General features: G+C 54.0%; 2 protein-coding genes across 14 annotated transcripts in view; one reads left to right on the top strand and one right to left on the bottom strand.

Annotated features, from left to right (window-relative positions):
* The first annotated feature begins 71 nt into the window (after positions 1-71).
* Positions 72-11417, top strand: ZC3H12A (zinc finger CCCH-type containing 12A). 8 transcript variants are annotated; one of them, XM_038557866.1, is made up of 6 exons: positions 72-157; positions 4049-4522; positions 8650-8789; positions 9044-9278; positions 9787-9893; positions 9975-11417. In XM_038557866.1, the coding sequence occupies exons 2-6, from the start codon at positions 4128-4130 to the stop codon at positions 10832-10834; spliced, it is 1737 nt and encodes a 578-aa protein (XP_038413794.1). In that variant the 5' UTR covers positions 72-157; positions 4049-4127; the 3' UTR covers positions 10835-11417. The 8 variants fall into 8 exon arrangements, with proteins under 8 accessions (XP_038413794.1, XP_038413796.1, XP_038413795.1 ...); XM_038557868.1 differs by lacking the exon at positions 72-157 and adding an exon at positions 174-295; XM_038557867.1 differs by lacking the exon at positions 72-157 and adding an exon at positions 298-434.
* A 779-nt stretch (positions 11418-12196) lies between these two features.
* The window catches only part of MEAF6 (MYST/Esa1 associated factor 6), a 29836-nt gene continuing 14071 nt past the window's right edge, over positions 12197-27961 (bottom strand). Inside the window, exons 5-9 of one of the 6 annotated variants that reach the window (XR_005370162.1) lie at positions 25144-25336; positions 24428-24510; positions 20761-20818; positions 20105-20138; positions 18022-19596 (exon numbers count right to left, since the gene is read on the bottom strand). Coding sequence is in view for 3 of the 6 variants with exons in the window: in XM_038557859.1 (XP_038413787.1) it covers positions 12232-12361; positions 25144-25336 (323 nt within the window). In the remaining 3 variants the exon portion in view is untranslated. Of the gene's footprint in view, positions 12362-18021; positions 19597-20104; positions 20139-20760; positions 20819-20923; positions 20954-24427; positions 24511-25143; positions 25337-27961 lie in introns of those variants that run through there. The other 5 variants (XR_005370160.1, XR_005370161.1, XM_038557860.1 and 2 more) reach the window with 5 other exon arrangements.

Here is a 27961-nt window from a genome sequence, read left to right as displayed (position 1 = left end):
GGTGCTCAACAGGAGCTGAGACCATTGTGACTCCCCCCCCCCCCCCCCCCCGGAAAGGGGGCTTTGTTTGCCCTCTGTGCCTGGCTTGGGGTCAGCCCCCGGGGTTGCTATGCCTGGAGGGCGCAGGAGGGAACCGTTTGGGGTCTTTAGAGTTAAGGTAGGTAACAAAGCAGGGACTTGGGTACATGGGGTCAGGCAAGTCCGGAGGAGCAGCTTCAGGGCCTGGCTAGAGATGCACGCACGTTCCCTCCTCCCTGGGTCTTCCGTGACCTCCTGAGACAGGCAGGTACTGGAGGTGGGTACCTCAGAGCTCTGCGAATCCCAGCCCCACTAGCTCCGGGCCCCTGGGCCAGTGACTTCACTCTGTTTCTGCGACTCTAGTTAAGATTACGTACGAGGATATCCAAAGCACACTCCTGGTAATAGCCACATAGGTAAGTAAATAACAAATCCCAGAAATAACATCCAGTAACAGAATGGCTGAATGACCAGTGGTATATTCCTAAAATAGAATGTTATTCAATCACCAAATGAGTAAGTTATAGGTATACAGGCAATAGAAAGGCATTTTCTTTCTTTTTTTTTTTTTAAAGATCTGATTTATTTATTCACGAGAGACACACAGAGAGAGGCAGAGACACAGGCAGAGGGAGAAGCAGGCTCCCGGCGGGGAGCCTGATGTGGGACTTGATCCCGGGACCCCGGGATCATGCCCTGAGCCAAAGGCAGGTGCTAAAACGCTGAGCCACCCAGGGATCCCCCAGAAATGTATTTTAAAAAGCAATGTGGTGTTGCCTGGCTGGCTCTGTCGGTGAAACCTGTGACTCTTGATCTTGGGGATGTGGGTTGGAGCTCCACATCGGGTGTAGAGACTAGCTGAAAATAAAAGCTTAAATTAAAAAGAACAACAATGCTGTGTGGAAAAGGGGAGTCATATAACTATAGAACGATGCCCTTTGCACCCCAAAAAGCAAAACCCAACTAAACAACTTGTTATCTTGGGATTTCTACCAAGGTTGGTAAAACTAAGAGACACATTGAGGAAATGATTAGCATAATTAAAACAAAATTCAGGAAAGTCGTCCTTCGGGATGAGGGAGGAGGCTGCAGTGGAGGCAAGTGGAAGGTCTTAAAGGTACTGGTATAGGTCTTGTTTATATAAATGTATGTATTTATTTATTTATTAGATTTTATTTATTTATTCATGAGACACACAGAGAGAGAGGCAGAGACACAGGCAGAGGGAGAACCAGGCTCCATGCAGGGGGCCCATGCGGGACCCGATCCCAGGACCCCGGGATCACCCCTGAGCTGAAGACAGACGCTCAACTACTGAGCCCCACAGAGGTCCTGGGTCTCATTTTGTAATGAGCTAGTGGACATGCGAATATCTTACTGTTGTTACTATCATCCGTTCCGCTGTCCCCGTGCAGCGTATATGGTGTCTTCACATCGAAGCTTCCGGCTGTCCCACTAATTCCCTATGGGGCCCAGGCGTGGGGGAGGCAGCTCTGTTCCCAGGGACCCGGCTCCCTGAACCTGTTTCCCCATCTCCAAAGGGAGCTGGTGTAGGTAGGGCGGCTCAGGCTGTGTCCTCCAGCTTGTGGGTTGTGTTCCCTTTTTTTTTTTTTTAAAGATTTTATTTATTTATTCATAAGAGACAGAGAGACAGAGAGAGAGAGAGGCAGAGACACAGGCAGAGGGAGAAGCAGGCTCCACGCAGGGAGCCTGATGTGGGACTTGATCCTGGGACTCCAGGGCTACACCGTGGGCCTAAGGCAGATGCTTAGCCACTGAGCCATCCAGGGATCTCTGTGTTCCCTTTTTAAACACACACACTTCGGATCCCTGAGTGGCTCAGTGGTTTAGCGCCTGCCTTTGGCCCAGGGTATGATCCTGGAGTCCTGGGATCGAGTCCCACGTCAGGCTCCCGGCGGAGAGCCTGCTTCTCCCTCCTCCTGTGTCTGTGCCTCTCTCTCTCTCTATGTCTATCAATAAATAAATAAATAAATAAATAAATCTTAAAAAGAAAAAATAAACACACACTTGAGAGCAGGGGTCAGGCCCCATCGTGTCACACACAAGTCTCCCCTCTGCCCAGAGTCACTCACTGGTGGTTTCGAAAGTGGCAAAGGTGGCAGCTGGTCCCTGGATGAGGAGCTCCTGGCCCTAGTCCCAATCCTTTCCAGATGGGGCAATTAAGCGCTTTCTGAACTTCTGGGGGGTCCAATGGGCACAGCAGTCTGTCTGTCTTCCTCACCTAAGCCCAAGAGGTGGGTAGTGGGAAGCGCTGTGCTCCGCTCAGAGCCCAGGACTGCCTGACCCGGCCCCGAAAGCGTCCTCCCCGTGGGGGTGTGTGTGTGTGCATGCGTGTGCAAAGCACAGTGTGCACACTCACGGTGACCGCTGTAAGCACCTCTCTGCTGCTTTTTCACCCCCATCGAGGGTACTTCCTGGCTGTGCTGGTCCATCCCGGCCAGTGTCCTCACCGCCCCCCCCGTGTCCCCGCTGCGGTCCCGGTGCACCTGTTGCGTGTTCCCGGCTCGGTCGGGGGCGGGGGGGCGGGGGGGGAGCCCGGGTCTGCCGCTGCGGACCGACCTCCAGCGGCGGGTGGGGCGACCTCCGTGCACCCGGGTCACTCGAGGCGCCCGTGGCCGAGCGGGGGCCGCCGGGGCGTAGGGGTCGCGCGGCGCCGAGCGCACCCCGGGGAGTCCGCGCGCGCCCGGCTGGGCCCCGGGGGGTGCGCTCCCGCCCCGCGCACGTAGCGGCCGCCGCGGCCCTGCCCCGCCCCCGACCTCGGGCCCCGCCGGCGAGCGCGCTCGGGCTGCGGGGGCGGGGCCGGGCGGGGGGGGCGGGGCCGGGCAACCCGGGGCGGGGCCTCGTAGCGTCGGGGGCGGGGCCTGGCATCCCGGGGCGGGGCCCGGGGCGTGACCGGGGCGGAGCAGGAAGGGGCGGTGGCCGCTCCGCCCCCTGCTCCCGGGCCGCGGGCCGCCTCCCCGCCGGCTTCCGCGTCACGGTGCCGACCGCCACCTGCCCGCTCCGTATAAAGGCGCCGCCGGCCTCGCCCCCGGACTCGGCCCCATGGAGACGCCGCGGGCCGCGGCAGGTGCTCGGCGGGGTGAGGCGGGGGCGCGGGGCGCGGGGCGCGGGGCGCGGGGCGGGCGGAGGGGGCGCGGGCGGCTCGCCGCGGGTCCTCGGGAGCCCCTCCCTCCTGCGACTTAGCCCAAGTTGGGGCGGCCGGGCGGGGGCAGGCCCAGGGTCCCGGGGAGCCGAGGGAGCGCGGCGCTCGGGGCCGCCTCCGGGACACCCCAACCGGAGTTTCCCAGCAACTTTTCCCGCCGGTGGGTCGCCCGGGAAACTTCCTCTGTCGGGCCCGGGAGTCGGGTCGCGGGGCCCCTCCTGGGCCTGGGCTGCGAGCGCCGAGCGAGCGGAGGCGGCGGCCTCGGCGGGGAAGCCCCCCCCTCTCCCCCTTTCCCCCCTTCTTCCTCTCAAAAGACAAAGAAGAAGAAGCTGAGAAAGCAGAAAAAGTCGAAGACCCCGGCCCTCCTCCACTCCATAATTCCCCTCCCTCCTCCCCCTCCTCTCCCTCCTCTCCCTCCTCCCCCTCCTCTCCCTCCTCTCCCTCCTCCCCTTCCTCCTCCCCCTCCCCTCCCCCCGGGTTTCCATCCCGGGGCCCCGCCCCGCAGCAGCGGTGGGGGTGCGGCGACGTCGTGCGAGGCCGCCCGGGACCTCTGGGTCCCCCGGGGCGCCGTGGGGCCGGGGGCGGGGTGGGAGGTGGAGCCAGGCTGCCCGAGTTCAAGCCCTTGCGCCACCAGCTAACAGCTGGATGGATGACCTGAAGCCAGTTCTTCAAAGTCTGTGGCTCGGGTTCATCCTTTATAGAGTGGGGATGACAACTCCCAGCCAGGATGGCTTTTGAGAGGGGAGGAGAGGCGACACATGCAGATGGCTTTGCCTGGTGCCACCGGGTCAGTGTGGCCTCGACCTGCCGGGTGGGAGAGAGCGGCCCCCCAGCCCTGCACCTCTAACTCCACCCGTGGTCCTACAGGAGCTGTGACAGGTGTCTTCCATCCGTCTGAGCTGTGATTGGCAGTGGAGAGAGGTCCGCTCAGGAGGCCGGCCCCACCATGAGTCTGTGGGAGCTTGACGAGCGCAGCTGCCCAGGTTCCCCCAGGCCGCCTCGGGAGCCCAGCGCCCACGACGACGGGGCGGCTGCGGAGATGCAGATGAAGGTTGATTTCTTCCGCAAGCTGGGCTACTCGTCGGCTGAGATCCACGGTGCCCTGCAGAAACTGGGGGTGCAGGCCGACACCAACACAGTGCTGGGCGAGCTGGTCAAACATGGGTCGGCACCCGAGCGGGAGCGCCAGAGCTCCCTGGACCCCTGCACTCAGCCCCCCCTGGTCCCCCGGGGTGGGGGCACCCCCAAGGCTCCCAGCCTGGAGCCCTCACCCCCGGAGGAGAACAAGGAGGGCAGTGACCTGAGACCTGTGGTCATCGACGGGAGCAACGTGGCCATGAGGTACGTGTCGTTTCTAGGGCGAGACGAGGGCCTGCGGCCAGGAACGGTGGCCATATGCTTCTGTCTCTGGTAGAGGGGCTTGCAGGGGTCTGACCCGTTCTCACAGGCTGCTCTAGAGGAAGGGAAAGCCCTTGCTTGAGGCTCTCCCTTAATCCTGATGGCTTCTTAGAAGTGGGTTTATGGGTTTGTTAGGAACGTTTTGGAGTGAGGATAGGAGCTCAGAGATGCGCTCATGAGCACGCTGCCGGGAAGTGGTAGAGCAGGGATTCGCACTCGGGTCCTTCTCTGCCTGGCGTTCACCACAGGCTCTTCGTCTCTCCCTGAAGACCAGCACTCGTTCTCGGTTCTTCTCCTGCAACCCAAGGCCGTATGCTGGTACGGGATCAGGCTGTGGGGCCAGCTCGCCCTGTGGGAGCCAGTCACTGCAGCTCTCTGAGCTTTCCCTCTCGGTCAGGGAGACCCAGCGAACCCCTGCTCGGGGGACACTGTGAGGAGCGGAGGCACGAAGCCTGGAGAGAAACGCAAGCTCAGTAAGCGGGAGTTGTCGCCACTGTTACTTAGGGTCTGGGGCCTCTGAGGCCTTGTTGTCCGAGACCTGGACCCCCGAGGAGGCAGGACTGGGTGCTGTGACCAAGAGTGACCTCGAGGATCTGGCTTACATTGTGGGGCGGGGGTGGGGGGGCAGGTCAGCAGTGACTTGGGTCGCCCCTGCTACAGCCCAGCCACCTGGGCTGCACTGGGCCTGGGCTCCCGCACACCCCCTTCCCCCTGGGGCCAGGAGTCCACCCCACTGAACCTCCCCTTTCTGAGAGGACTGTCACAGGGAATGGGGCCAAGTGAAGCCGGGCCCAGGGCCGACCGGACCCTCGACCCTCGGGAGCCCAGACCTCCCTTCAGTCCAGGCCCCGCCCTCTGGGTCAGGGCGGGTGGATCCTTCACCAGGAAGAGTCCCAGTAGCCTGGGTCAGGGAGACCCTCGGACCCTTGTGGGTGAGCCTGGGCAGGGCCCCTCCCCCGGCTGCCCCTGGGGCCTTCCAGGTGGGCGCTTCCCACTCCCAACCCAGCTGGGCCGAGTCAGCGGTCAGGCTGCTCCAGGCCCAGCTCCCCCGGTGTGCAGGCCGCCCTGCCCGCCCCACCTTGATCGGCCTTCCTGTCTCTGAAATGGGCTGAGCCGCCGCGGGAGGTTGGGTAAAGCCGGCTCCCACTTGCTAGCGGCAGCAGGTCACCGCGGGTGCTGTGAGAGGGGGTCTCCCCTGGGGCCTGAGACTTCTTCCCCGGGGCCAGCCATGTGCTTTGTGTGTTTGTATCCCGGCGGGAGGAGGGGGGGAGGCGGGGCGGGGCGGGAGGAGGGGGGGCCGGAGGGAGGGGGTTTCTGAGCCGGCGGTAGCAGGAGGGGAATTCCAGCCTCTGACTTCCTGTCTCCGCGGCGGTTCCTGCCCTGCTGCCCCACCCCCCCAGGGCAGGCCGGCCCCACCGTATGCAAATCGTGGGGAAATTCACCTCTGTTTCCTTCTAAGGGAATTTTTCTCCTCTCGCTGGGCCCAGCCCAGGCCGATCTCTTCACCTGGCCGGCCTGGCCGGGCCCTGCCCTGGATCCCGGGGTGGGAGCAGCCCAGCCGAGTCCCCTTCGACCTCCCACAACTTAGCCAGCCTAGTTAGCCAGGCGGGGGGCGGGCGGGCGGGTGTGGGGGGGGCGGGAAGGGGTGACCTTCTGGGCAAACCGGACTGCGCGGGGGTGGGGAGGATGTCTGGTTTTCCTGTGCCAGTGGAGCTTCCTCCATTGCAGCAAGAGGGACTCACGTTGCCTGTAAGGAGCCACTCCTGGCCCGGCTCGACTTGAGGAACTGCCTCGTGGGTTCAGCTCCTAAGAGCCAGGCTCTCACTACCTGCCTAGCGAGTGTTCTGGGAGCGAGGGCAGCTGCGAGCAGACCTGTCCCCGGCCCAGGGTTTGGATGCCCGAGGCAGGGCGCCGTCCTGGAAGCTCGGGTGTCCCAGTAAAGTCCCGGGGCTTGCAGATGCTGGCCGGGAGGGGGCATATGCACGTACACGCGTGTGTACGGAAGCAGGCGCGGTGGGTGCGTGTGCCGAGCCAGAGAGCCACGCTGGGGGTTTGGGGAGGCCGCAGAGGCCCAGGGAGTGCGGATGTGATGGGGGGCGGGGGGAGCACCGGGCTTTGTGAAGAGAAACCGGGGATCCTGTCCTGGAAGGTCCGGGAAGGCTTCTTGGAGGCAGTGCCATTTGGCTCGGGGTCTGGAGGAAGAGGAGGAGCTTGCCAAAGGCCTCCCGTCCCCTGTGCCCTGTGCCCTGTCCCCTGCCTGCCCCTACTCCACACTTGGGAGCTTCCCTCTCTCCTGGGCCCGGACATGCAAGCTCTGTCTCTTAACCACTGGCGGGGGGACCGAAAATGAGTTGCAGCTCCTCAGGTTCCTTCAGGGTGGCCTCGAAAGGACCAAGGAGGCGTGGGCCTCGTGTGGCCTCCTGTAGGAGCTCGGGACCCCCTCAGCCCACCTGGCCCCGCCACCAGGGCTGGTGCTTGTACCTGTCTGAGCATCAGCACCGGGGGCAGAGGTGAGCACAGGCTCTGTCCCCCTGTCCCCATCGCCGCACCTGCTGTGCTCTGCTCTGGATCAGTTTTGTCAGGGGAACGAAGGGGAAAGGGGGACCCTCCTCGGAGGCTCGCTGAGGGGTGCGTGCTGAGCTCTTGGGTCAGGGCCTTGCTCGCGGCCCCCGGTACGTGTGAACGTGCCCTGGGAGCAGGCTGGTGGGCAGGGGCAGCCCCGGGCGCTGCCTCCCGCTGGACTCCCGCTGGACTTTGGCTCCCCGACGGTCTATGGAGACCTTCAGACTGGGGGCCCCGGCCTGTGCCCCCCACCCAGCACCCTCTGTGCCCCCCGGCGGCCCCACCCCCGTCTCTGCCTTCTCTTGGGACTCCAACTACCACCACCCACAGGATGTGGTCGCCCGTGGACTTGCCTCTTTTGTGTAACGTTCATTCTGTTTTATTTGCCAACCGCGAACGTCAGGGCAGGGGCTGCTGGGGAGGGAGCCGCAGCTGGGGCTTGGAGCCCCCCCCCCCCCCCGCCCCACAACACCCAGTGTTCCCCGGGAACCCCCAGCCCCCTCTTACCCTCCCAGGAAGCCCGTGGGAACTTCCACTACTTTGTGGGGCTGTCTCTGGCCTCAAGGAAACAGGAAAGTTAGGCTACGGACACGGGCTTTTCCTAACGAGACTACAGACGGACAGGCCCGTTTTTTCAGATAGGGAAACTGAGCCAGAGCAAGCCAGCGGGCCTGCCAGGCTGGCTTCTGGATCCAGCCAGGTTTGGATGGGGTGACATCCAGCCATCAGACCGTGCAGGGCGGATGTCCCCTCTCCCAGCCCTCCTGCTAACAGTCCCCTGGCTGCTTCCAGATGGTCTTTCTACCTCAGCTCACGCCCTCCTGAGGGGCGAGGAGGGGACCTGGGACAGGCATTTGGGGGAACTGGCAGCCTCGGGAGGAAGCTCTTTCACTTTCAGGCTGCGACTCTCCTAAGCCGTGTCCCACTGTCACCGCCTGCCCCGGTTTGGACCATGGATCCTGCCTCCTTCCCTTGAGCCGTCCTCACTCCCGGGCCCTGGGGCCTGTATGGGACTGAACTTTAATCCACGTTTAATCCGGAGCAATCTGGTTTCTCTCCGGTTAGCTTGTCCCTTCCCACCCCCACCGCCAGCACCGCCCAGTGGGCGAGGGCGGAGCAATGACTCAGGGAGCCTGTGTACGTTTGTGTCCCCGTGGTCCCAGCGCCCCCCCCCCCCCCCCCCCCCCCCGGGTGGGGCAGGAACCAGAAGGCTCCCGAAGCCTTTCCCCCACCCCCAGGTGTGTTGCAAGCGGCCTGACCCTCCTCCACACGGGGAGCGGGTGCCACCGGATTCCTGGGCGGCTCCTCACTGTCGGGAGATGGAACCTCAGGGAAAGTCCCTGGTGTGGCCGTCCGGGACGCTGTGGGAACCAGCGGGGAATGCGGGCCTGGGGCCAGAGGGCAGTGGGCTGAGCCCCGCGTCTACACGCCTGGCCAGGGCCCAGGGCCCAGGGCCCCGTGGGCCGGCCGCGCCTCGCAGGCTGACCCCGACCCTCCTGGTCCTGCAGCCACGGGAACAAGGAGGTGTTCTCCTGCCGCGGCATCCTCCTGGCAGTGAACTGGTTCCTGGAGCGGGGCCACACAGACATCACAGTGTTTGTGCCCTCCTGGAGGAAGGAGCAGCCTCGGCCCGATGTGCCCATTACAGGTGAGTGGCACCCCTGTCCCGCCTCACCTGGGGTGGCCTTGCCGCCCCAGCATGGCTTCTGCCCAAGAGAAGACCCTCAGGCTGTGTGACCGGCCACCCCTAGGCCTCAAGCAGGGACCAGCTTCTCCTTTCCTAGCTTGCGGCGTCCTCAGCCCCTTCCTGCCTTGGTGTACCTGCGGCTCTGAGCCCCTGGGCCTTGGCCGCCAGGACGCTCGGGTCCAGGCCCGACCCTGACCTGTGCCGCCGTCTCCCAGACCAGCACATCCTGCGGGAGCTGGAGAAGAAGAAGATCCTGGTGTTCACCCCGTCGCGGCGCGTGGGGGGCAAGCGCGTGGTGTGCTACGACGACCGCTTCATCGTGAAGCTGGCCTACGAGTCTGACGGGGTCGTGGTCTCCAACGACACCTACCGGGACCTCCAGGGTGAGCGGCAGGAGTGGAAGCGCTTCATTGAGGAGCGCTTGCTCATGTACTCCTTCGTCAACGACAAGTACGTGCGGGCCCTAGGGTCCCGGGTCCCCGGGGGGGGAGGCAGACTCGTCCTCGGGCGTGGGGAGCTGCTGCGGGGGGGCAGCTCTGCTGGGGCTGCGGCCTCGCATCTGGGCAGCTTTGGGGGTGAGGGATCTGGTGCCAGGTGGAAGGGGGCGTCGGGCTGGGCCAGGCCGGGCAGGGGGCGGAGCAGAAGTGGGTGTGGGGGGCTATGGTTACTGGTTCCAGCACTGGGTCCCTGGGGACCGACCGCCCTAGGTGCAGACTTCCGGGAGCCCGGCCTCCCTACTGCCCCAAGATCTCCCCCCTTGAGGGCTGCTCTGAGGGCCCCTCCAGCCGGGCCCCCTGGCCACTCCCCTCCTTGGGGCATTCACGCCGGCGGCCAGGGACGACCTGCAGGACGATCGATCACCAGTTATAGGGGCTGCTCTCCCTCCCATTGTCCCTGGTGGGGTCGCGGTCTGGCCTCTCCCCGGGAAGCCCCTCCATGCCTCCCGCCTGCTCCCCAGGTTCATGCCCCCCGATGACCCCCTGGGCCGGCACGGCCCGAGCCTGGACAACTTCCTGCGTAAGAAGCCGCTGACGGCCGAGCACAGGAAGCAGCCGTGCCCCTACGGTAAGAGACCCTCGGGGGCCCCTTCCCTGTCCCAGCCCGGAGCGGGAGCCCCCAGCTCTGACACCCCGTCCTGTCTTCCAGGAAGGAAGTGCACCTACGGGATCAAGTGCCGGTTCTTCCACCCCGAGCGGCCCAGCCGCCCCCAGCGCTCGGTGGCCGACGAGCTCCGCGCCAATGCCCTCCTGTCGCCCCCGCGGGCCCCGGGCAAGGACAAAAGCGGCCGGCGGCCTTCACCCTCGTCGCAGCCTGGCTCTGTGCCCACAGAGCCTGAGCCGTGCGGCCTGGACGGGACGCTGGGAGCGCAGGCGACCCCGGGGCCGCAGCGAGAGGGTCCCCCAGCGCCCTTGGGCCCCGCGGGCAGGAGCCTCCCACCTGGCGGGGGTGGCCCTGGTGGGCGCACAGACTGGTTCCCGCAGACGCTCGACTCCGTCTCGTACACGTCGCAGGAGTGTCTGGACTCGGGCATCGGCTCCCTGGAGAGCCAGATGTCGGAACTGTGGGGCGTCCGCGGCGGAGGCCCTGCTGAGCCGGGCCCAGCCCGCGGCCCTTACACGGGTTACAGCCCCTACAGGGCGGAGCTCCCGGCCCCTCGGGGGGCCTTCTCGGCCTTCGGAGGGCCCGTGGGTGGCGGCCACTTCAGCGTCCCCGCGGACTACGCGCCCCCGCCGGCTACCTTCCCGGCCCGGGAGTACTGGTCGGAGCCCTACCCGCTGCCCCCGCCCACCCCCGTCCTGCCCGAGCGCCCGGGGCCAGCCGAGGGGGGCCCGTGGGGGGCGCCGGGCAGCCTGGCCAAGGAGCGAGCCAGCGTGTACACCAAGCTGTGCGGGGTCTTCCCCCCACACCTGGTAGAGGCCGTGATGGGGCGCTTCCCGCGGCTGCTGGACCCGCAGCGGCTGGCGGCGGAGATCCTCTCTTACCAGCCCCAGCACCCCAGCCAGTGAGCCGGTCGGAGGGGCCGTCTAAGTAGGGAAGGGAACCCACAAACCAAAGATACTGTAGGATTGGTCCGACCCCGCCTGGCGGTGCCGTCGCGGGGCAGGAGCGATCACCCTGTTGATGCACATTGTATCTGTAGTTTAAGGAGACGCTGCCCTAAGGCGTCGTGGCTGAAGCCCAAACCCTCCTTTCTCGGAGGGCGGGGAGGGCGGCGGTGGGGAGCAGAGGCCTGGGCTGGGGGCCCTGTGCGCGGCCCCCCCTCCGCCCCGTCCCTGGGACGCCGGCCTCGGCTGGCTAGTTAGGCACCGTGTGCCTGCCCTCCAAGGGCCCCTCCTGTACGCCAATGAGGCCTCTTGGGTGCTCTCGCGGGGCACCCGGCTTCATGTCAGTAAGCAAGATGCTTCTTAATACCCCCTCCGTCCCGCTCTGTTCGCCGTGTCCTGGCCCCCGCCCCCCGGCCTCTGTGCTGGGGGTCCTCTCGCCCTCCCGCGGGGGTGGGGTGCGTGTATGTACCTGTACAGGTGTAACGTGCACTATCCTAAGTGTAAGTCCTTGCCTCTCTTAACATGTCAATAAAGTTCAATGTGAGCCCTGCGTTGTGCTTGGGGCGTGGCCGGGGCCTTTGGGCAATGGGGGGGTCCGCAGATGTGCACCCACCCAAAGTGCTCGGCCCCTTGGGGGCAGGGCCTGGAGTGGAGGGGGGGGACCCACAGGTGGGGGTGGGGGGGTTGGTGGGGGAGGTCCCGGAGTTGAAGCAGGTAAGGGCTTGAAGTCCTGAGGCCATGGTGTGGGGAGGGGGTGGCAGGGGTTGGGGGCAGGATTGGTCTGTTCCCCTTTCTCTCCAGCGACCAGAGCCGAGGACAGAAAACCACCTGGCTGAGAAGAGCGCTTCCAGGACAGCTGAGGAGACAGGGGGGGTGGGGGTGTGGGGGGGCTGGGTGCTTGGCTCCAGCCCCTTCCTCCCAGGCAGGTGATGCCAGCGTCACCTCGGAGGTTGGGGGTCCTGATCCCCAACTCAGGAACTGGCCTGCCACCAGCTATGTCACCGGGGCAAGTGACTACCCCTCTCTGGGTGGGCCTCAGTTTCCTCATCTGTGAAGCGGGGAGCATGCGTGTTGAGCACATGACCCAGTGCCTGGCACATAGTAAGTGCTGCGGGCTGTGCTCACCTCACCATCCTGACCCTCTTAGTGGCCCCTAGGAGGAAGGAAGCCAGGCAGAGATATACATTTTTTTTTTCCAGATAAATAAGATCTAAAGGTTAAATATTTTAAGTGAAAAGCTGGATTATCAAATGATCCCAAAACAAACACTATCAGCAGGAGAAAATGGAAAAAATAGTTTTTTTTGAAAAAATACAGTTTTAATCATTCTATATTTGGACACCGCACCTAATCTGTACTTATTGTGAAGCTTTTACAGTATCTGTATTTTTTCTCTTCTCTTCTTCTCTTCTCTTTTCTCTTCTCTTTTCTCTTCTTTTCTTTTCTTTTCTTTCTTGAAACTGCTTTGCCACAGAACAGCTGCACAGCCTGGTGAAGAAAACGCCAGACTGGCCATCTCCCTGCGCGCTGGCCCCCCACCCCCGCCCACTGCGTTCTTCACCCTGAACATCTTTTCTTTCTTTCTTTTTTTTTTTTTTTAATTTAGAGAGAGGGAAAGAGCAAGTTGTGTGGGGGGTGCAGAGGGGCAGAAGGAGAAGCAGATCCCCACTGAGCAGGGAGCCTGACCTGGGGCTTGATCCCAGGACCTGGGGATCGTGACCAGAGCAGAAATCTAGAGTCAGACGCTCAGCCGACTGCACCACCCAGGCCCCCACCCAGGCCCCCGTTCTGTAGAAGCCTGCATTTGAAGTGGGAACCCAGGGGCAAGGTGGGACCGCTCTGAGCAAAGGTTCTCTTGCAGCCCCCACTCGTGCTCTTCGGGGCACCCCATGCCCATTGCTTCCAGCCACTTCGGAAGGTTTTAGCTGCACGAAGAAATGTCATTGCCTTGTAAGATTTTTTTTTTTTCCAATCAGGTACTGTATTCCAGATTAAAAGGCTATTTATGGATCTTTGTTTTTTTGGGACGGGAAGCTAAAAGACCAGACTGTCCAGTTCGTTATCAGCCACTGGCACGGCCAGGGAAGGCCACCGGCAAGGCAAGGCCGAGCGCCTGGCCGGAGGTCCCAGGGACAGGGCAGGCTGGAGGAGGCCCTGGGGTGGGGGTCTCTGGCTCCACACAGCTGAGGAAGCAAGGCCTCCAGACGCTGCTGGTTTGCTTTGCAAGGGCTCGCAGGCCCTGGGGGAGGGAGGGAGGGAGGCACCCCCACAGAAGCCCTACTGCCCCGGGAGGGGGGCAGGGCCATCCCAGCCACCTGCTCAGCAGGGGCCGCCCCAGCAGCACCCGCCAGGCCCGCCGGCGCACTGCGTGGAACGGGAAGGCCACGAGGCCTCAGGAGCGGCCTGGAAGCAGCGTGTGCTCCCTGCCACCCCACCAGCCGGGGGCCAGCCCCGAGGGCCGCAGCATGTGGGGTGTGGGGTGAGGAGCGTCCGGGCAGGAGGCAGGGGCCCCTCGGCGCCGCCACCGCACCCAGGACCTGCAGCCACGGGCCACCTGGCCCCCAGGCCCGGGCCTCCCCATCCCGCCTCCCGCCCGCCGCAGCCCCTTCCCTCCCAGGGCCTGGGTGCTCCCACTGCCCACAGGGGGGCCACAGGGGGGCCCTGCGCAGCTCCAGGCCGACCAGGAGACCCCTCAGCTCGCTGGGGCCCGCCGGGGTGGAGGGGTGGCAAGGCCTGGCCATGCGGCCTGCGCAGCCCCCTCCCCTCCAGGCCCGGGCTCCCCGACTGAGCCCCAGGCTGCGGCGGCACGTCTCATGCGGGCTCCTGGGGCCCGGAGGGCCGCAGAGACCCCCAAGCTCCGGTGCCGAGGGGACCCAGCCCACAGGGCTGCCCCGCTGCCCTTTCCTCCTCCGCCTTCCTGCCTCCAGGGCTGAGCGGCCGATGGGGAAACCAGGGAGTATGCAAATCCCTGCATTGCTGGGAAATGATCCTGGGGAGCTCCCGGAGCGCCAGCCCCCCCCCACCCCCAGGCTCTGGTCAGCACGGCCTGACCCAGAGGCGGGCTAACCTCCCCAGGGGCCAGGGTCACTACAGAAACCTTGGCCTCCCTGGGCAGAGAAGCAACTGGGCCCCAGTGGATGAAACTTGGAACCCTCCCTTGGGTGTCCCCACCCCACCTCCCTGCCTGAGGGAAGCCCAGAGGGCCCTCAAGGTCCATCTGGGGGACTTCAACCAGGAGCAGGAGGGCGCTGGGGCTCCAGGGGAGTCGCTCTCCCAGCCCCCCCAACCCCCAGCCCCGGTGCTGGTGCGGGGCAGTGACTGGGGAGAGGCCACCCTGACCGCTTCCTTCCCCCCTCCCCACCCCATCTCTTCCCGAACACAGAAGGGCAGGACCCCTGCCCGGAAGGAGGGGCTGGAGGGGTCTCCAGCAGAGAAACTGGGGAGGAAACATCTAGGACCTGGGGGGCGGGGGGCATGGAGCCAGCACCTCAAGCCCTCAGCCCAGCTGGTCCCCAGAGGCTCCTGCCCCCCAAATAAGGCAGTCCCGGGATCCTAGCACTTTTGCTCCAGGGCTTCTCAAACCTCTGGCTCAGTTTCTTCCCCAGGACCGTAGCTCGGTGGGTGGAGTCGAGGGCGGTGAGTAAGAGCCGGTTCTGGGGACCTCCCGGTTCATGGGAAGGGTGTGGGAGATCTGGCTCAAAGAGGCAGGAAGCAGAGCCCTGCAATTAAGGAAACTCAAGCCATCCCAGGCCACGGTATGTAAATCCTTCCAGCTAGTTCCTGGATGGGGAGGAGGCCCCAGGCTGTCAGGCTGGGATGCGGCCTTTCGAAGCCCATCTCACGGCAGCTGCTGGCCGTCTTAAACTGGCCACCCGCTCACGAAACGGCCGCAAAACCAGGTGGAGGAAAAGGATAAGATGACCCCAACACCCCCCCCAAATCTGAGCCCCGGGAGGCCGTGGCGCTTGTGGGGCTTTGCCTGCCACCTGCTGGCGCCTCCTGGTACGACCGTCTATGCAGCAGGAGGCGGCTGGGCCCCCAGGGCCTGCAGCACTGGCCTCACAGAAGCGCCTGGAGACAAGCATCATCAACAGGGTCCCAAAACGAGACTCTAAAGAGAATTATATGGAGAGCGCTAAGGCAAAAATGGGAATTTTTGTTTACTGTTGTTTTTTTTTAATATGAGCTCTATGCCCAGCGTGGAGCTTGAACTCAGGACTCTGACATCGGGTCGCATGCTCTACCGACTGAGCCAGCCAGGGATCCCCTACAAGGGGAATTCTTAATGGCATTTGCAGCTCCACCCTGGAAAGCAACACCAGAGGCAAAAGTCATGCCTTTTACAAAGCTGAAAGCTCCAGAATATTCCAACTGTTATGGGGAACAGATTACCCCAGAAAAATCCTCAGGAGCTGCAGGAATCAAAAGGAATGGACAAGGAGAAAAAAAAAAATACAAGTATTCACGTGTAAAAGAGTGATCTGGGCGACATAAAGTCAGTGAGATCCCTGACGCATTTCCCCACGGCGCAGCAATCCCACCACTAAGAATCATATTTGCAACACTGCCCGAAATGGCAAAAGATGAAAAGCAGCATTAATGCCATCAGTAGAGGACTAGTTACATAAATTTTGGTGTGCTGTACGCATATAAAGGAATGTTCGGTGGCCAACAGAAATGAGGCCTGTAAGCTGCATTTCTAGAATGCTTTCTAAGCTGTATTACCAGGTGGGAAAAGGCACATGCACGTGTGCATATCACTCCTGTGTGTGCAAAGCTCAGCCTCTGGGAAGGACAACTGGCCACGTGGACTTTTTTCATTGACCATTCTCCCGTACTGTTGGAATATATGCCACTGGCATACGAATTATTTATTCCAATTCAATCTTTTAAAGCCTCTTAGGGTACAGAAATAAGCTTTGGGGGTGCGGGCGGGGATCTGAGGAGGGTTACTTCAGCCAGGGGGCCTCCAAAGGTTTTTCTTATACACGAACAGTAAGCACCTTGAGCATACACACCCCCGACACATTGGTAAATCATGACCACTGTCCGTTTTGAGGATCAAAATGGTTGAATAGCAGCAGTTGCTTGTGGTTCAACCTAACATTTATTTATCAGTTATCCACACGTACTGATGAGTGCTTATGTGTTTTTTTTTTTTTAATTTTTATTTATTTATGATAGTCACAGAGAGAGAGAGAGAGGCGCAGAGACCAGGCAGAGGGAGAAGCAGGCTCCATGCACCGGGAGCCCGACGTGGGATTCGATCCCGGGTCTCCAGGATCGCGCCCTGGGCCAAAGGCAGGCGCCAAACCGCTGCGCCACCCAGGGATCCCAGCTTATGTGTTTATATAACACAAAGTGACAAGTCAAAAAGGCTGAGCCAGAAAATAAATGCAAATGCAAGGCCTGCTATGTCGTCCCCTCACCTCCCCCCAGCACGAGCCATCCTCCGTCGGGGGACTGGCGCCCCTGCACTCAAGTGGGAGGTCAGAATGAACACCACAGCCCATCTTAGCAGTGAAAATGTTTACTCTACAGAAGGAGTTTTCCCAAACTGTTTCCAATCCTGAAGCTTACCACTTAGAAAATTCCAGACACAGTAACATTTACGAGAACACAGGAGAACCCCAGTTCCTTCGCATCATCTCTGCGTCTTCATGCACCTCACCTTCCCAGGCCTTGAGCAGGGCAGCAGCCTGGGGGAGGTACATGCGAACAAGGACGCACGCCTGTGCTCTTGCTCCACGTGGCACCAGCGCAGTGACCCTGGCGTGGGGCTTCAGACGTTGAGTTTTTAAATGTAGTAATTCATGCCTCAGTACTTTGGAGTGAGGCTGAGGGGCAGAGAAGTCATAATAAAAGCAAAAACTAGGTTGCAGAGTGTTTCAAAACAGTGTATTCACTCTTTTCAAAGTCAGGCCATTGAAATACTTGTTTCAATTCCCTTATTCACTTGCACGTGTCAAGGGATCAAGGGTACTCTTTGCAGGATACTTATTCTGTAGCAGGAGACTTATTCTGTAGCGCCCAAAGACTCCATTTCTCAAAGCAATCCGAAGGCCCCTAAGACGCGTACAGCAGCTTCGAAAGCCCCTGCTCTCAGCGCACACCGGCCCTGCCCAACTCCGGGCACTTCCCCCAGTCCCTCCCGTGGCCCTACAGAGCTGCCCATCCTTGGCTTTGTGGGTTGTCCCTGCTTTCCGTCTTCAACCTGCAGGGTCTGGTGCTATTCAGAACATTCTGAGTTTCAACAAAATAAACTATTTCCTCAAAGCCCCTGGAAGAGCAAGCATATTGAGACTCCCTTGGGAGCTTTGTCCAGACACCATCCTCCCAGGAGGAGACATAAAATACAATTACCAAGTGCTTGGATTTTTTAAAAAATGTCTTATCACTACCAAGAGGAGCAAAGGACAACCTCTTCCCAGTGTGGAGATGAGAAGGCTAAAGGCCTAAAGTAAAACACTATTCCTGACTCAAATAATCTGGTGAAGGCCTGCCTAGAAGGAAGGGGTCCTGGCAACCCTTCTGGCAGGGTCACGGGTCAGGTCTCAGTTTGTCAGAATAACATAGTTACCAATAACCAGTCACAAATATCACAAGCACGGTAAGCATCTGTTTTGTTTTTGTTTTTTTTCCTTAAACCTTCCCAATTTAGAGAACATAAGCAGTCTCTCTTAAGTATCTTCAGTCTGTGGCCAGCTTACAAGGAAACCGGGAGGTCCCCTCATCAATGATTGAAAACTTTACAGAGGAAATGAGTATAGAGCAAGCAGCCTGCCTCTAACCAGGATCATACGCACACGTGTGTAGTCATATACACAGGCATGTCTTCACATAATACAGTTTTTTAAGAGCAATCCCACCGTATCTCAAGCAAATATCCAACTATGAGAGAAATATTCTCAGGTTTGCTGTGTGCTTTCCTCTGGGTCACGGAGACTGCAGGAAGCCCCGCTTCTCTCTCCCGGGAAAAGAGATAAAAACTGACAAAGGAGGGTACAGAAATCTTCTAGTCCTCAGTTTTCAACTTTATAGCTGTTTTTTTTTTTTCTTTTAAGGAACAATCTAAATATAAGCAGCTATTTTCTTAAAAACTTTGACATTGGAGTTCTGCTACCAAAGACATCTAATTAGCCACGGAGTCAAAAAAAAAAAAGTTTATTTGAGAACAAGAGTGAAAGCTTTTGCACATCTGACAAGGTAGACGCGTTTTGCTAACAGACGCCATCCGTATTCAGCTCTACCAATATTATCACAATGGAACATACTTGTTCTAACAAAGATATGGGCCTAAGTCGAGGACTAGGACTGGACAGCATCGAAAGAAAGGCAGGGCCCCAAATCTCATCCCCTAGACTGATTCGCAACATAGGATTTCAATCAGACACTCCTCATGCAGTGGTTCTCAACCTGGCTTCTTATCAGAACCCCAGGGCCTCTGTGGCAGGAAATCCCAGGAACTAGACTGTACCCCAGTCAGAGTCTCTGGGGGTGGGGACCTAGGCATCAGTAGGTCTGTAAGCTTCCCAGGTGAGTCATGAGCGGCCGAGATAGAGCCCCACTCAAGAGGCAGGAGTTCAACAAATCTGCAAGTTCCCCAGCCCGGCTGGCTCTGGGAGGAAGGGGGGGGGTCTTGCTGGGCATTGCTGGCTCTCGCGGATCCTATCTCTCACTCTGCTCAAGAAGTCCAGGCATTACCAGCTTTGGGTGCAAAGTTGAGCCCTTCCATATGCCTTAGTGATTTTTAGAGCAATGTTTAGTCAGGCAGATACCAGCAAAGAGAGAAAAATGGAAAAAGGGAGAAATTTCCATAAGGCATGATACGAATAAATAAAATAAGTGAAAAAACAATCTCAGGTTTAAAAGTAAAGCATGAGAAGTCAACACCTGTGAAATTTTATTTATATAAAAGAATAAAAATATCTATTTTAAAAGGATTGATTTAAACTTAGGGTTTTTTTTCAGCTTTTCCTGTTCCTTGAACACGAAACTGCTTCCAACGCAGAAAGATTTAAGATAGGTAATTATTAAATAAACCCTCTCTACCTTCCCCCTGCAAAAACACAGAGCCAAGTTCCCCATTTTCTCTATGATAAACCAGATTATTTTCAGTTAAGAATGTTGGCAACTGCATGAAGCAGATTATCAGATATGTTGGCAGGAAGGTATGAGCTGTACAACGGCATTACAAAAAGTCCCCAAAGAAAAGAAGATGGTAAAAACAATAGAAAAATAATAAAACACAAACAAAATAAGAAAATGCCAGATATTTACAGCCTCCCTCTGAAACGTGACCTATGTTCTACCTTCAGCATAAACAAAACCAGAGAACATTTCTCAATGGGTATCACAGATGAAGCTGGTGCCAGCCAGTTTTGGGGGCGGGGGTTGGGGATGGGGGGGTAGGGGATACACATTCATTCCAAGAAGGGAGAAATGCAGAGTTAGCAACTTGCTGGAATTATAACCATGTCTTGGTCTTCTTGCAGTTCTGTTACTAAACAGGACACACAGTAAATGATCCAGTGTGGTCTTACAGAAATGACTTGTCACCACGTTTCAGAACAAACTATTCAGAGTCACAGGCACTGGGTCTGGGAAAGCAGAGGTGGATGGCCGCGCACTCAGGTGAGGGATATTTATCTTTGTGAGGTTGGAGGAGGGAAGCAGGGCTCTACAGCCTGGAAGCTTCTGCACTAATGAGTCTTCTAATAGTCCTAAAGAGAGAAAAACACAAGTCCCAACTTACTCTCGGCAGAACATTAGTTGGAACCTAAGAAAAAAACTCATTTACAACCCTGCTGGGGATTGTTCTGTAGCCAAAAATTCTACTTCAAATGCAACAGACAATATTTCACATCTGAAAATGTCCCGTCTTCCAAGAGCACAGAGGGACCAAAACCTCAATTCTGCCCTTGTTAGGCCCCCTGAGCTCACCAATCAAAAACAAAACAAAAATAAAAATTAAAGCAACCGGTATTAACAATTCATTCTTTAAGCAAAGGGACTTTTTCTTCAGTAAAACTGTGTGACCCCTTTCTCTATCCAAAATATACCAAAAAGTAAGTAACACCTGAAAGTTGAAGTGTATCCAAACGGACACCCCAGCCTTTAAGAGGAAAGGCGTAACCTGAGATTAGGAACACTCAGCTCTGAAGACAAACACATTTTTCTAATCATCTACAAAATCACCAGCCTCTCTGAAATGGTCTGGCTGATACTTACAGCTCGTGGTTTTTTGTTTAACTTCAGATCAATCCTGTGATAGAAAAGATAAAAGATATTTGCATTTTAATGTACGGAAAGAGGGGCCAGGAATCAGCTACTGCATAGGGCACAAGCTATAACAAAGACTATTTGGTTAAGTAAAACCCACATTCTTCATTAGACTATGTCATATTTAGTTGTTTACCCAGATATTATTAAGCAAGTATTTAAAAACATAAGCAGATACTCTCGCCACAAGGCAAACTTAGATGACAAAAAGAAATATACAGCAGTTATAAAAGCCATATAATTTTAAAGCTATTCAAAACTATGTGTTAAAGAGATTGGATTAAGAGGGCATGCTCTATGTTAATGTGTTAGCTTTTTAACTGTATCACTGATAATCACTGAGACACATAATGATTAAGAACATGAAAGAGACTAGGAGTTTGCATTTCTGGACATGAAACACAAAAGAAATTAAACAAATTTCAATTTTCAAATCTTTCCAAAGCAAAATATCAAGATCTTAAACTATTAATCTCCTTATGAAGCAAAGCCAGAAAATCAATTTAAATGTGAATTAAAGTAAAGGTTATCTATTTTTAAAGAAATTAAAACGCATAAAAGTGAAGTTTACTTAATTTTGCTTAAGTTATTAAATAAAATGTTACCTCCATCACGTTTTTCTGTTTTTAAAAAAAACTTCCCAGCCTAACCTAATATACATACCTACAATTAAACAGATAAACTATGGGTTAGAAAGGTCTCAAAAAGGCATATTGGTCTCTACACACTAAACAACACAGCACAAATACTAATTCAAATCAAACTTACTCAAAGTCATAATCAAACATGCCAGACGGGCTGAGGGGCAGCATTTGAAAGGAAGAAAGCAATAGAAATTAATATACTAATTGAATAAATTAGTCGATTAGCCACCCTAGCAAGATTCGTAGAAACAAAATCAGCTTTAAGAATCTTAAGCCATAAAGTTTCAAACATCAAAGCACCAAAGATTCTGTGGTTGGGAGAGTCCCTTCCCTCACTGGATTTTGTATCAGAAGAACAGACTATGAAAGGAAAAGTTATTTCATTAGAAAACGAGGGACCTGCAGGCCGTCTATTAGGTGCCAGATTCAGAGTTAGAACTTTTTTTTTTTTTTTTTTTTTTTTTTTTTTTTTTTAAATTTTTATTTATTTATGATAGTCACACACAGAGAGAGAGAGAGAGAGGCAGAGACACAGGCAGAGGGAGAAGCAGGCTCCATGCACCGGGAGCCCGATGTGGGATTTGATCCCGGGTCTCCAGGATCGCGCCCTGGGCCAAAGGCAGGCGCTAAACCACTGCGCCACCCAGGGATCCCGAGTTAGAACTTTTAAGATATGTACTTGTAGTGAAAAATATAAATAGGACATTAGAAGAAACAGAGAAAGAGGGGTTTAGTCATATAATGAAAGGTGCTTTGAAGACAGTACTAACAATTCAGCACAATATACTTTGACCAACATAAAAGATCAAAACATTATAAATTTTTCTCAAAGAAAACATTTTGCAGCTTTTAACTCAACTTAAAGTTATAAGTTCTAGGAATGCCCAGGGAACATGGTACTCTTTTTTCTAGAGTATTCATTATTCATTTGGCCAAGGGTCAAATGAATAAACTTTGGTGACAGTCTTGTTCCAGAGAACTGCAGAGCCACATCACTTTGCCCCTGAACTGGTGAAGGCAGGTAACTGTTTATGTCAGGGCTAGTATTAAGAACACCCCAATGTACAGCATCCCTACTAAATAAAACAAAGGAGAGCTGATATCCACGAGCACCTGAACCCAGGGATCTGGAAGGGAACAGTGCAGGGGAGGAGGCTGTTTCGGACATCGCTGCTGACAGACCATGGTCTGGGCAGACCTCCAAAGCAAACATCAACCCTGAGCATGATACCACTCTTTGGCTGGCTCCAACACCTTTCACACTGTAGGCAGGTGCTAAAACAATATGCAAAATACTCGCTTTTCCTCCTGGCCCATGTTTGTAAGAGTGAAGCTAAAGCAAAGTGTAACTTCAATCTCTTATGTAACTGCCTCACTTAAGTCACTTGGGGAAGAGTACACAGTGTACAAACCAGGAACTATCAATTTAAATCTCAGGGGCGCCTGGCTGGCTCAGCTGGAAGAGCATCTATGTGACTCTCGATCTTGGGGTCTTGACTTTGAGCCCCGTGTTGAGTAGAGATTACTTAAATAAGACTTAAATTTTAAAAATTAACTTTCAGCATAACAATTTTTTAAAAACATTTTATTTTTAAAAAAGATTTTATCTATTCATCTGAGAGAAAGAGAGAGCATGAGCGGGAGTGCACAAGCAGGGGGAAGAGCAGAGGGAGGAGAAGCAGACTCCTCACCACCGAGGGGGCCCGACATGGGGCTCGATCCCAGGACCTTGAGATCATGACCTGAGCCAAAGGCAGCTGCTTAACTGACAGCCATCCAGGCGCACCAGCCTAACTTAGTTTCTTTTGCAAATCAGACTGTACCTACTTAATGAAAACATCACAAACTACCTAGAAGAATTCTAGAGTTTTGTATATTAGGGAAAACCTGTATATAGCTACTGTTAAGAGTAGCTATAAGTTATTACTTCAACTTTTTTCTTTAAAGGCCCTGGGACAAAAAAAAAAAAAAAAAGGCCCTGGGACTTAAGATTCAGATATCATGTAAAATATAAGAATTTAGGACACTGTGATCAGTTATGAATGCTAAAAAATTATTTGACAAGTGTTCCTATTCCTAAGGAGGACAAATCCAAGTTATTCCTTTTTGCTACAGTACCGTATCTATTCCCACTTTGCTTTACTCACCCCTAAACAGTGCCTGGCATGCAGTAGGTAGTCAGAGCCTACTATTTCAACATTTGTTGAAATAATTCACTATTGACTTTATCTGAGTATATGGGGTGTGGCGTGTTGGGAGCAGAAACAAGTACTGTACCAGATGCAAATGTACAAATGTGTATGAACAAAGTGCCCCACCCTCACTCAATCTGATAGAACCACAAGGATAGGAGTGAGGGGGCAAGGGGATTGGACAGATCCTGACTGAAGATGGTGGGAATGTAGAACCTTAACTGGCCACTGAGACGCCACTCTGGTGCACAGAGCCTTTTACACAGGAAGAAGGTAAATCAGCTCCACTCTGCTCCCTGAGGGCACGTATGTGCCTATGGCCAAGGGAGAAGGCCAGCCAGATAGTAAACCAGGAGGATGACAAAAGGAGCCAGCCTTCCAAACAGAAAACACCATCTGTGAAAGCAATAAAGAACATCCATGATCTTTAGAAATCCTTCTGTTTTTCTGGGAGGAGTTAGCTCTGGGAGCCAGGAGAAAAAAGGGTAGGAAGAAGTGCTGTTCTTATGGAACTCTACTAGAAACGTACAGGAGGAAGTTCAGTTCCTGCCTAATTCCCTTTTATCAGTCAACTGATGATGGCATTAAAAAAAGGGAAGCGTCACCTACAATAAATGGTAGCTCTCTATTGTATCACTAATGGAAAAAATGTCCCAGAAACTTTCAAGGAATTGTCCCCCTGCTCTAAACACTGTGAAATAGGAAAAGAATTATTGCTTTAAAATGACACTGAAATAAATTTCATAAAAGCGACACAGAGCCCGATATTTAATTATCTGCACTTAGAAAAAAATATTTTAAGACTTTGGTTCCCTGCTATTGTTTGTGATAAGCTAACATTAGTCCTACCACAGTGATTAAACAGCCTATAACCTTACACACAAAATAAGATGTGCAATTTTTGCTATTTCTTACTGCCGTTACAAGACTGGCATAGTGACTTTTAGTTTGCAGGAAAGCGTTAAGCAGTGATCTTGAGTCACTCTTTGGAGGAAATACTATTTCTACAGTCTAAAAACCACCACCGCCATTGACAAGAAAAAATCTTTAAAGAATTAGAGAATCTGCTGATGCTTATAGGAGGCTTCAACTAGTTCAAGTTCATTGTATATTATCCCCACGTGCCATAACCACGAAGCTAACAACATGAATGCCTTGGTTATCCCACAGGTCTGTAAGGCAACCTAACCCAGAAGTGCACTGGGGGACACGGAATCCCGCCCCTTTCTTGCTTGTGCCCTTTCATCTCAGTACGAGCTCCCAAGAGGAACAGGACAAAAGCCAGCCTAGGGATACCTGGTTTTCATGCCTGCCAGAAGGAAGTTTGAGATCAGAGCAAGATTGCTCACCCTAGAAACTATGCATTACCCACTTTGAGTGCAGCTGTGTAATTTCCAATTATCTGAGTTAATAGGCCCTGGCATCATCATACAAACCCCAGGCAGAGTGAATGCTAAAATCCTCTCTGGGTGACACCTGACCTCTCTGTCCACTGATGTCATTCCTATCTCATTACGCACTGTAAAAAAACAAAAACACACATGGTGGACAAATATTACCTAGAAAGGCACTCTCATATCTTACAGACTTTACATTATTCCTCTCTGATATCTGCAATCAGCATATTACAGAGATACATAAAACAAAGAAATCATAAGCAATCAAAAAAGAGAAAGAAAAAAAAAGGCATATCAGATCAGCTCGGTCCACCCACGAGGAAGTTAAGTATAGGCGGGGATCAGGATATGCAGCAAAAGACTCTCTCCCACTTTGCAGCTTCCCAACACGTCCTAGTGCCATTTTCCAAGTACTATTATACAGACTTTCCCTTTTCTGCTTCAAATTCACCATATGAAATAATGTTTTTAGGGAATGAAATTCTTCTACACTGGATACGGTGAGAAGGCTGTCTTCCTTCGCTGTTACTCTAATGCCCACCATTAAATTAAGTAGAAATTCTACTGGAGAAAACTGTGCCTCCTTCATTTGGACCACAGCAATTTCTCCCCATCAGCAACAGAAAGATGGTGCCAATACTGACAAATTTTTCCTCTAGAGAAGTCCCTTCACTGAGCAGTGGTCATGGAAGCTCTGGGCAGGGGAGCGGGGCGGGGGTGGGGGGTGGGGGGGGGGCGGGTCTCCGGCCACTGACCTGTGCCGGTTTTTATTCTTTCGTTTTTTATGGCTGCTGTGATGACTCCCTGAGGAAGTAGAAGAAGCAGCCTTCTGAGGCTTCACGCCCTGCACAGATCCGTCCAGATCCTCAGGGTCCTCCTGGCTGGGCTCATTCTCCTGATTGTGGAAGTCTGGAGAAGTATCACTTTCCGTCCCACTGCCCGGCTCCCCTGGAGGGAATAAACACAAGTCCCAGAAGCATCAGCAGCACTCCTCAGGCAGTCTGTCCGTCAGCCAGGAGAGAGGTTATTGAGCACTAATATATAAAAAAAGACACTACTTCCCATCCTCCAGGACCATACATTCTAACTGTAAGGAAAATACTTGCTGACAGAAGATATATATACAGTCAAAGCATCAAAGTTACCAGAGTTCCGGAAACACAGGTAATCTGAAACAGTGTAACCAGAGGCAATCTCCCTAAGGACAGCTGGGGGATGGGGCTACAGGAGCATGAGGACCTCTTCCTGGCTGCGCAAGGGTCATTTAAACAGCCAATACACTAATAGGATTAATAATTACACAAGAAGCCTGGGTTCCATGGTAAATGAATATCTATTTTTTCCTGAAAGGAATTTCTTGAAACTATAATAGATAAGGATGGAAAAATACTTTCACTTTACTCAACTATTGGAGGAGTCCAAATATACATGGGTTTTCCTTTTTGTATTACTGTTTCTAAAAATTGTCAGAAGGGGTTAGGTGGACAACAGGACCAGGGAGCGGTTTTCTTCTGTTTGTATCTTCACTGTATTATAAAGCGCTGGGAAGGGATGTCAAATGCAGTAGCACGTGGGTAAAAGAGGTAAAGAAATGGTTCCCCCCCCCAAAAAAAAGAAAGAAATGGTCCCCAAAAAGCAGAAGAGAGAAACGGAACCAAATCTCAGAAATTATGGAACCCTACTTTTGAACATATCTTGAAAGCAACAGAAGAGGGAGCTCTACAGCTGTGAAGCTAGAAAAAGTATGCTTATGAATCCTGCTTCTTTAAGGTTCAGGAAAACCAATTTCTTTTTTTTTTAATATTTTATTTATTTATTCATGAGAGAGAGAGAGAGAGAGAGAGAGAGAGAAAGGCAGAGACACAAGCAGAGGGAGAAGCAGGCTCCGTGCAGGGAGCCCAATGCGGGACTCGATCCCAGGACTCCAGGATCACGCCCCGGGGCCAAAGGCAGACACTAAACCACTGAGCCACTCAGGGATCCCCAGGAAAACCAATTTCATATAAAAATTCACCAACTTCAAAACTTACTACCCAAAACTACAGTAACCAAGACTGTGCAGTACTGGCATAAGAAGAGACATACAGATCAATAGAACTCAAAGTCCAGATACAAATCCTTACATACATTTTTTTTTTAAGATTTTATTTATTTATTCATGTGCAACACAGAGAGAGACAGAGAGGCAGAGACACAGGCAGAGGGGGAGCCCGACGTGGGACTCAATCCCGGGTCTCCAGGATCATGCCCTGGGCTGCAGGTGGTGCTAAACCGCTGCGCCACCGGGGCTGCCCAAATCCTTACATACATTAAGGGTCAAATGGCTTTCAAGGATACAAGACAATCCAATGAATCATCTTTTTGATAAATAATGCTGGGACAAGTGGACACCCTCAAAGAAAAGAACAAAGCTGGACCCCTATCACACTATACACAAAAATTAACTCAAAAATTTCAGGCCTAAACAGAAGAGTCAAAAACGTAAAACTCTTAGAACCCATTGATTAGGCAAATAGTTTTAGATATGACCATAAAAGGAAGCCTAACAAGAAAAGAATACATAAATACGGAAACCTCATACATTGCTGATGGGAACAAAAAAGGGTGCAGCCACCTTAGAAACTGTTTGGCAGTTGCTAAAAAGGCTAAGGATACAGTTACCAAATGATCCAGCAATTCTACTCCTAGGTATAAACCCAAGAAGAATGAAAACAGGTTCACACAAAACTCGTCCTGAATATTCACAGCAGCACTATACGTGGTAGCCAAACGAGCACTAACTGATAAATGCATAAATAAAATGTAGTATATCCATACAGTGGAGTACTATTCAGCATTAAAAAGAAATGTAATAGTAATACATGCTTTGTTATTATTGTGGTAAGAGCCTATCGTTTATAGAAGTGCCATACAACCCAGCAATCCTACTTGTGGGTAATTATCCAAAAGAACTGAAATCACAATTTTGAAGAGATACCTGCATTCCTATGTCCACCGAAGCATTATCCACATTACCCAAGGTGTGGAAAAAACATAAATGTCCACCAATGCATGAATGGATAAAGAATACACAGTATATAAATATAGTGGAATATATAATTAAGCCTTAAAAAAAAAAAAGAAAGAAAGAAATTGTCATATGCTACAACACAGATGAACTGGGAGGAGATCATGCTAAATGAAGTAAACTAGTCACAGAAGAACAAATACTGTCTGATTCTATTTAGGTGAAGTATCTATAATAGTCAAACTCACAGAGGCATGGTGGCTGCCGGGGGGAGGGAGAAATGGAGAGTAGAAAGTTTCAGTAACGCAACATGAACAGGCTCTAGAGATGTGCTGTACAACACTGCACCAGTGGTTAACAGCATCATATCAGGCACTTAAAAACCTGTGGCAGTCAGGGCACCTGGCTGGTTCAGTCGGTAGAGCACAAAACTCCTAATCTCAGGTCATGAGTTCGAGCTCATGCTGGGGGTGGAGCCTACTTTTAAAAAAAAGCAAAACCATGGAACTTGTTTTTAGTGTTCTTTTTTTTTTCTTTTTTTATAAATAATCTTTTTTTTTTTTTAA

The sequence above is a fragment of the Canis lupus genome, chromosome 15, assembly GCF_011100685.1.
Source record: "Canis lupus familiaris isolate Mischka breed German Shepherd chromosome 15, alternate assembly UU_Cfam_GSD_1.0, whole genome shotgun sequence".
Taxonomy (NCBI): domain Eukaryota; kingdom Metazoa; phylum Chordata; class Mammalia; order Carnivora; family Canidae; genus Canis; species Canis lupus.
The sequence above is the reverse complement of the archived record's forward strand: the minus strand, read 5'-3'. Positions and strand labels throughout refer to the sequence as shown.